Here is a 9,637-nt window from a genome sequence, read left to right as displayed (position 1 = left end):
CGACAACCAGAAACACAAGCAAAACAATCACATTACCATATATCAAAAACATTTCGGAGATGACCGCCGGGATATTACAACAGCATGCCATAAAAGTGGCCCACAGACCGACTGACACGCTGCGAAGAGTACTATCAAAACCAAAGGGGACACTTAATGCAATGGAAAAGACAAATGTAATCTACAAAATTCAATGCAATGATTGTGAAAAACACTACGTGGGACAAACAGGGAGGAAACTGTCAACCAGAATCACCGAACATAAGCTCGCCACCAAGAGACATGACCAACTCTCTCTCATCTCTGCACACGAAGATGGGGAAGGACACCATTTCGATTGGAATAACGTCAGAATACTGGGCCAAGCAAGAACAAAGAAAGAACGCGAGTTCATGGAGGCGTGGTACTCCACTGGTGGAGCAATAGACAGGCGCATTGAGATTGATCCTGCCTACCAGCCTCTGAGGACAAAGGAAATCCAGAACCACAGAACCCGAAGCCGGACAAAGACTCAAAGAAGAAATCAATAGAACAGTAGGCTACTAAAAATAGGAGGCACGCCACAAACCCACAGAGAAGCCGACCACGACGCAACACAGATCAAGAACGGGCCAATCAGAATCCAGGTTACAGCGCAAAGGCTGCTCTTTGTAGACTATATAAACGCAGGCACGAAGGGAGGAACTACCCAACCAACAGCGCACTGAAGATGTCTCCTCGAATGGTGACGAAACGTTTGCAAATCAATTGTCAAGCTCAGCGAACAGATCAACAGCCACCTGATCAATTACCAACTAATACACCCGAGCTACCAATATTCCAAAACATTACCAGAGAGAAATCTTTCAGCTGCGAAAAATACGGTGCTCAAGCCACACATGGGGAACGGTTCGAAAACCAATTACGGAGGCAACTAGTTCTTTTATCTCCACGTCCGTACAATTACCCCCTGTAGCGAACAAGGGGCTTTTAGCCCATGGGTCAACATGACATTAACAGATTAAGCGAGTGAGTTGAAGAAGGTACAACGAAAGTAGATGAATACATTCATTTGCATACTAACTGGTTTTCATGAGAGACTCAATTGATTCCCAGCTGAATCTCTCGGTTATGAAGCTGGTGATTTCTAACCAACTTTATGAGTTGTGTGCTACGTCCACACAAAGTACAACGAATTCCCTCTGTTCTGTTAATCACATCACCAACAACGCCAGAAACCAAAGTGATCGGAGTCACTCGGGAGCGAATCACCCAAAGAAACCAATCTGATACTCCGGTCGCATTTTTACAATATGCGATAATCTCTTGAACTCCGAACAATGAGCATGTCCGAGAAGTCCCATCGCTTTCGGAAAGTTCAAAAGCCGAATGAGAAACCGAAACATTTGAGCAATATTCTATTAGGGAGCTTAAGGTTGAAATTCTCAGTTTTCCTTGGTTCTGTCACTTTGACATGGTTGTCGGACTTGGACACTGCAGCGATCCCATGGGATACACTGCCTGAGGCAATGTTCTACAAGGTGTAACCACCCAAGAAAGCAGTACAGTCATTCGAAGAGCAGTGGGCCCAATACTACGGTTATCCGTAACACAAGGCGGCCTGGGTCGATGTCATAAGTTCCTCTACAACGGGAATGTTTCCTCCAGACGACCAGCACGTCCATATTTATAAAATCAGCTAAGATGTCTTCTGCCGAAGAAAACCTACCAAGAGACCGATGCGGCTCCAAATGCATCTACAATGTGCAGATACAACAGGAGTAAGGTATCTATCTTCCGAGCTAGGCCAGCGCACCGCAGCCAAGCGCGTCAAACAGCTGATCCATTGGCTCAGGGTAAGGATTCAAAGAAATACCTATTGCCATCCGACAACCCTTGAAATGCGGTCAGTAAATCTGCCTCTACCGTGTCTAAGCTACCACCAAGCAAAAGAAACCAAAATATTTTCTGATAAACATAAAAGACCTAGTCCAAATGGCAACTTTCAATGTCCGTAATCTCCGTCAAGCCTGCCAACAGATATATTTTGCTGAAATTTCGCTTTCATTTCTATCGACGCATTGTGTGTGTCTCTCGAAAACGAATACACGACCCCATTTCGGTCATGTTTCTGAAGCTCCTTGAAACGAGCACAGATATTCTTTGGATATCTCGTGATCCTGATGCAGTGGTTCCCTGTATCTTAGACGTCGGAGTTGCCCTCAGCCTCAGGGTTGAAAGTGTTTTATTAGTGTTCCAGTAAGCAGTTATCTTAACGCTGTATGTTTACCTGGATCAGTTAAGATTGGTGAAGTTCGATGGTGTTTTTTAGTCGTGTTGGTATACACCCCGACAGACCACAGTTCTGAAGCTAAGAAAGAGGAGTCTTACAGACATCTCTTAAGACTGTTTCGGTCATCAATGAGAACGGATATAGTCATCCTGATGGGCAAAATAAACTCCAGGATGTACGACGATACCCGGGAGAAAGACATTTGGATGGCCGACTGGGAGTCGATGGTACATTATCTGTTTCTAGTCAGTAGGAACGTTCGACAGGAGCAGCACTCAGAGCGAATTACTTGGAGACCAGCAACCTTGAGCCAACCATGGACTCAGTTGGATTAATTGGCCGTTAGCTAAAGATAGAAGGCCTCAATTAAGGGTTATCGTTACTTCTAGGGTATGTAAGTTGACGCCGATCATGGCATTGTTCATCAACTACAGCGGATTTTAGCAGTTCAACAGTATGGCGCCGGCTGTATGGACACAGTATGACGCACAGTCATACTGACGACGAAGATTGACTGGAATACGAATGAAACGATGGGAGTAATGTGAAACATTGCGTCTTCTTTATCCATCTCACTAGAATTGACATAAAACATGAAATAAAATAATAGTCGTTCAGGTGCAACGCCCCTTCGGTGCACAAAGGGGATCATGAGGGATGAGATGCTGCCAGGTTACCAAGCCTGGACAAGGGCAGTCCAGGTGCCGAACCACGGATGATCCGGCCAACAATCTCGTTTCTTAACCAGTGGGCTATCCTAAGCACTACATGTTGCAGATTGTTAATATTTTATTGATCTCTTCAGTCTAAGACGTAAAACGATGAAATTTGTATGAAGAGTAATGTTCACAGATAGTAGTTGACTAATTTCCGCAAGTCACTTGATCAATGCCAGGGTAATCGAATCGTTTGCTCCAACTGTTCTCGTGTACACAGTCTCGGCTGTCTTGGTTTGATCGGCAGCGGTTCGCTTATCGTTAAAACCTTGGGGTTTGTGTTGCGCAATAGGAATTGGAAGGATTTTACCAGGTCAGCCCGAAGGTTAGTACCTAACAGATATGTCGCTACAAATGAGGCGGGATCGCGGCTTGACCTTTGACCCGAGGGTTTTCCTGAAAATATTTGGATTACATACTTTGGAATGCGTTCTGCTTCACGCTCCACTAGTTACCTTTCTGTCTTGTCAACATAGGCGTCTCCGCAGCTGCTGAAGGACTCGCAGACTACAGTAGAGGTAGACAGATTAGACAGCCTATGCAGAGCAAATCCTTTAGTGACTATGGTTACACCGTTCGCCTACGGTATAAACGTTTCAACGCGATTTACATACTTGGAATGCGTTCTGCTTCACGCTCCACTAGTTACCTTTCTGTCTTGTCAACATAGGCGTCTCCGCAGCTGCTGAAGGACTCGCAGACTACAGTAGAGGTAGACAGATTAGACAGCCTATGCAGAGCAAATCCTTTAGTGACTATGGTTACACCGTTCGCCTACGGTATAAACGTTTCAACGCGGAACTGATCTTGCGTCATCTGTCGGTGCTAACGTGGTTCCGTCTGAACTGAAGAAACAAGTATATATCTTTCTTGCTGGCTGAGTGAACTAGGGCTATTTGTATACCTTTGTAATGTTCTACTAACTGTGTTTCAGCTCTACCGCGATTTTCAGTGAAACGCTCTGGTTAACTGTTCTGCAGCTAGGCTTTCTTCAAGAATTCATCCTCTCTCTGTTTAGGGTTGCATAGTCTCCTCACTGTGGAATGGTCTTTAACAACCAACGCCCATAAGCTATTTAGATAACTTGTAACACCAGCGACTGAAGAGACTAAAAGAAGCGATAACATAACGCAGCATGCTTCCTGTCAGTTATAATGAAAAGGAGAGAAGCTACGCTCCTCGCCAATGGGACTGTCCGTCCAAGCCAGCCAGATAAGTGCTGGATTCAGTCGAGTTCAGTTGATCAAGTGGCTAGCGAAAACGATGGAGCACACAGGACCTTGAAAGGCCGTATAACAAACAACATGAAGTATCGAAGAACTTTTATGAGCTATGAACACCGGGATTGGAGAAGGCTTTTACTGCAGGAAGAAGCCGTGCTCCATTTCAGATGATTTGATCAGCTGGCGAAAATGAAGGGTGTCATCAAAACAGTTTAGGAAAGAGATGGAATGGCCATCAATTCTAAGAATCGTCATACTGTGTGATGTGTTGAACAATGAACGACAGTTCGGCTGACCTTCCACACCACTTTATGAAGAACACAGCCTCATGGAAAATCAACACAACCCGTCATAAGCAACAGCGAGAAGGATCATTCCTCGAACTCGATAAGAAACCTGGCCCGGATGGTTTGCATCCAACACTGTTCAATGCACACGATGAGAAGTTTACTACAGATTTGGAGCAAAAATACCGCTGAGACGAACCACTTCAACGATAATCCCACTGTTCATAAAAAAATCCCAGGAACGTCATTCGGAAATCCCCTTGGCATCGACCTGATAAACTTGGTATTCAAGGTGTTCCCCGTCATTATTTCGAGCAGTTTGATCGATCAACGGGAGAGAAATATTAGTGAGAATCAAGCCAGCTTATGCCCCATTGTTAATGCGCAGTTGTCAGGTATTCTCCAAAAAAAACTGATTCAACAGCCACTGTTTCGAATGCCCGTCTATATCTCCAATGGGTCCCAGTTGTTCGAAAACCGATACTTCAGCAGCTAGAACAAATGTAACTTTGGTACATGGTTTATGAGAGACTGAACTGAACTGAGGTGCAGGTGACGATGACGACAGGGATATGAGGGGATTTCTAACGTAGCACGGTATTCCGGAATAACAATCGATTTCAATGAAGATGACATAACACAACACGCCAGTATTCTCTCATTAGTCCTTGAAAACTGCACAGAATGGAAGGTAGTAGACCTACGCAATCGACCTCATATCCTAACAAGTACATCCAAATGGATGTCAATGGAGAGTTACGTACACCGAAAAACAAATAAAGCCTGCGAACAAAAAGTAATCCGGTTAGACCTGTAGTAACCCTTTGTAATCCCCTTTGTTCCTGTTTGATCGAAAAACTGAATTGCCTCATGCACTGAAAAGATCACGTGCGCAGTGGAAAAGTCGGCAACTGTGATTATACAGGGAAGAAATAGTACACTGACCATAGTTTATCCAGATTGAGTTACCTCTGTGGAGTCACATGACCACCAAACAAGTTCAAGATGGAGATAATGTCATGCCAACATCGGAAACTGCACGCATCAGGAGTGAAAATTCTCCACATTGACGTGAAGTGTAATGCAGGCTAATACGATGCGTTGGTCTAAAGACGAAAATCGGAACAAAGCATCGGGGCTACCTGGTATGCTAATCTAAAGAAGCACAGTTCAGTTCGGTTGCGTTATACAGCAAGGAAGCATGTACGAAGAGTATGTTTATCTAAGGTGCTATGATTTGCTTAGTCGAAGGATGAGGAGTGCCTCTAATTTTCAAACTGCTGCATGTCCAGATCATGTACGCAATTCAAAATTGAAGAACCAGTGATTTCAAAATGTTTTTGTTCATTACTGCTCCATTGGTTGGCAGGTACATAATTTATCGATAGAAGCCTCCCTGCACGATAGAACAGTTTTTTGTACAAATATCCGTAAAACTGAAGACCAAAGTGCTCAACGGAGATAACCGCGCATGATGTCATTCATCAAGGCCATCCTAAATACTGATGGAGCGAACGGTTCGCGAGGGAACATGTCATCAAGACGAAGCAGTGAACGTAGACATCACGCACATCTACTTTGCATGAGCTGAAAGTGTTGCTCGAAAGACTGATAACGCTGAACACAGTACGACTATATAGGGTTGCCGTATTTGTACTGACTGTTTCCGAGATCCAGATACACTGACACTTCGAACCGTATACCAATCGTACTGTGCGTATAAAAAATGTCAGTCGTTAGTACCTGAGTTGGGCGTAAAAACTAGCAGTCGCTGGGTTGTAGAATGGGTCGAGTACGACTCACACAAATTTAGGAGCCTAGGGGCTATGGGTGATGTCTTCGATCCAACAAATTTGTTGTTTAGGAGAGCTCTGATAGTCTGGTTATGGGGCTGATAGTGAGGAAACATGGAAATCCATGTTCTTTGCTAACTCTGGACTGACGGTTGTAATGCGACCGATGGATGATGAAAGAGGTTAAACAGAGATGCCTAGTTATCCACGAGAGTTTTTATAGGTTTCCGCGTACACCTTCGTTTAGCTTCATTATTATCATTGCAGCAACATTAGAAGATAACAATGGTGTTTCACTGTCATAAAGCCATGTAGCTTCAGTGCAGATGAACGGGAACCAGGATTCCTTATGTGATGGCCAAAACCTGAAAAAATGAGCCGTGATTGGTTCCACTCACCAAATCAAACGAGAGTGAACATTCTATGCATTGATGGATTTCTTATTCAAAGTCACACACAGATAACGGCGACAAAATCAATGAGTATTACCAAAACAAAGACAACTGACAGAGCTGTTGCCTTCAACGATAGCCAATTCATCTGTTTTATCTGGTTCCGATCCCTGTGTGCGTCTTCTTTATTCCCAGCCGTAATAATTTGACATGTTACCACCACAATAACAATCTCCCAAAACGCTTGTATGGTGAAAGACCACACTTCGCTCTTGCTTGTTTTTCAACATCCGTGGTGTCCGGTCATTGAAAGATATTTGGCTCAAATTTTCAGAGCACTTCAAAATTCCATCGAGTATCATGTTCTGATTTAATTCTAATTCGCATATATATGACAGCTACTTGAGGGAACTAATTCGCGTCAACGGATGAGCTAGTCTTTTGAAACCAGTAGAACACCGAGCTGAACACCAAACGAACAACAAGAAGAATGGTTCATGCATACTACGGTTTCAACTTAAATTCTCTCGGAGCTCTGTGAAATTAGAACGTCAATACAAGGGGCCCTAAGGTGTAAGGAGAGATGCACCAGAGACGCTGTCCATGATGTTGATTCGGTTTTCTTCAGACTGCACTCCAGACGTGCACAAGTGAACGTACCACCTGAGAGTGCAAGTCTGCGAGGGAGACAGACTGGTAGGCAGGTATAAATGACGTTGGATAGATAGGATGGCGCTCATGGAAGTGAAGACTGAATGCCTCCACCCAACAGTCACGATAGATTGATCCTCAAACACTACCAAAAGATACGCGTCCGAAAGCTTGGTTAAATTTGGCTCCGGTGGTTTTTGACTGACCGATGAGCCCCAATGAAGATGAAACAGGCCTACTGTAGAAGATCTGTCACAATTCAGCGACCTATTTCTTCACAACATGAAGCTAAGGCTTTATGTTATGGGCAAAATTAAAGCCATAAGACGCCTCATAAATATCAACCGCAGTTTGTTACGTGCAACCTCCGCAACAGATGATTGGAAATACACCAGTCAACAATAATTCATTGAGCCCTGAGAAAGTTGAAAAGGACAGTGTGTCGGTGACCAAAGCGCAAGAAATGACTATACGGCAGGGACAGTTTGGAAATGGACCACGTTCAAGCGCCGGAAGATTTCACCAACTTACCCAGCGTGCAAACGCGTGCATTCATCCACGTCCGTGTAACGCGCATCAGATAGGATTTTCCGCATTAGTGGAGTACAAATGCGCTGACCGATAACCAGCTTTTCCTCTTTGGTGATACCGTATTCCTACAAGCAAGAAATGCAGCGATAGGTCCAATTCAAATGCAGCAAAAGCGAAGCTTTCTCACGTAAGTGACAAAATATCATATTTTTGTTCTCGTTCGATGCATCGCTAGAATGCAGCACATAGAAGCACAAGGGTTAGCACAATGATAGATGAACTATACTGGAACAGAGTGAATCTGAAAAGTGGAAATTCTGCCGAACTAACAGATCTTTTCCATGAATAGTTTGCATCTACGTCATGTATTATTTTGAGCTTCACTTTGGTACCATTGAAAATCTATAAGATATGCGACAGTGGGAGTGAAAAGATCTGTAGCGGCAGACTGACTAGCAGCTCAAAGACATGCTGGCTAGATTAGTATTACGAGTTTCTTTTGTTATGGCAAATACATTGTTCTGATGAGATGCGCCTTGTGGAGCTCCGAAGGATAACGGGACAAAACCTGAACGCTTCCAAAAATACAGCTGATTTACGAGAGCCCAGCACTTGTCCTGATCTGCCAGTTCGCAGAAAGACCAATGGCAACGGCACTGCGAAAAACACTAATAAGAAGATTCCGAGATTTTTGTGAGCATATCAACCCCAATCACCATTGAACCACCTCTCCAGTTTAAGATTTAGTTTCTATATGGTTGTGAAGAGTGGTGTCCGAGGCTTCTGGAGTGTTAGCGTCCCTTCACTGAGCTAAACGCTAAATGGTTGGAATATGAAGCGTCGTATGCCGACAAAAACTTTTCTATAGATCACGTGTACCATGTGAATGAAGAAAAGACCTGGCTCGGAACAAGTCACATCGACAACACTGCAGAACGCACGCAAGGCACACGGTTTGGTGATATAAACAGAAGAAAACGATAATCAGTAATGAGATGTTGAAAACGGATAGTCCAGATGGGCCAACAGATTACTGGTATAACTTCCGAAAGTAGTAAAAAAAACATTACAAACAAGTAGTAGCAACCATTCGATTAGCGGAACTGAGATGGTGACTATCAAGCTGCTTAGGATGAAAAAACCACAGTCATAACGATAGGTAAACAGCATAAGTTTGCACACCTGAATAGTTCCCGTTATCCCGCATGCTCTGAGATCGAACATGAAAACATTTCTACACATGTGAACAGGGTCGCAAAACCATGACCGTAGTGCGGTAATTTTTAACTGACTGGCCCACAACGCAGATTATCCGACCACCGAGAATAGTGTAGGCATGACGGTGACGGGAAGTTGATCAGCTCAGAGTAATTGTGCCATATGATGTGCACAGTTTGAGGTCCATTGTGTTCATAATCAAGCCAGACGTAAGTCACGCTAGTTTGTCTTCTTGGAAGATAGACCGTCCTGGCATCATCATCATTATCATCATCGATATCATGACATCAGTGTTCAACACCGATGCTCCACTGCCGTACAACCATGACTTATTTGAAAGCCTTATTGTAAAGAAAAGAGTAAAGGTGGATGGGGAAGGGACTTAGTTCTAGCATAACACAATCATTCCGACAGACATTCACTCAGGCAATCTGGATAGAAACTGACAACAAGAACGCCAATGACATCGGTTGACAGCCATATCTTGTAGTGTCTCCAACCAGGCACAGTGAGGATCACGCGGTCCCCATCCTGGAAGGCGAGTAGCACCGACA

At 44.0% G+C, this 9,637-nt stretch overlaps 1 protein-coding gene across 1 annotated transcript in view; it reads right to left on the bottom strand.

Annotated features, from left to right (window-relative positions):
- The window catches only part of T265_00972 (hypothetical protein), a gene marked incomplete at both ends in the record, with an annotated part of 65,355 nt that overhangs the window by 35,063 nt on the left and 20,655 nt on the right, over window positions 1-9,637 (bottom strand). Inside the window, one exon of the mRNA XM_009164887.1 lies at window positions 7,866-7,990. Within this exon, the coding sequence (XP_009163151.1) occupies window positions 7,866-7,990 (125 nt within the window). The remainder of the gene's footprint in view (window positions 1-7,865; window positions 7,991-9,637) is intronic.

Source organism: Opisthorchis viverrini (genome assembly GCF_000715545.1).
Source record: "Opisthorchis viverrini unplaced genomic scaffold opera_v5_10, whole genome shotgun sequence".
In the NCBI taxonomy this organism is placed as follows: Eukaryota; Metazoa; Platyhelminthes; class Trematoda; order Opisthorchiida; family Opisthorchiidae; genus Opisthorchis; species Opisthorchis viverrini.
This window is presented reverse-complemented; position numbering and strand designations above follow the sequence as displayed.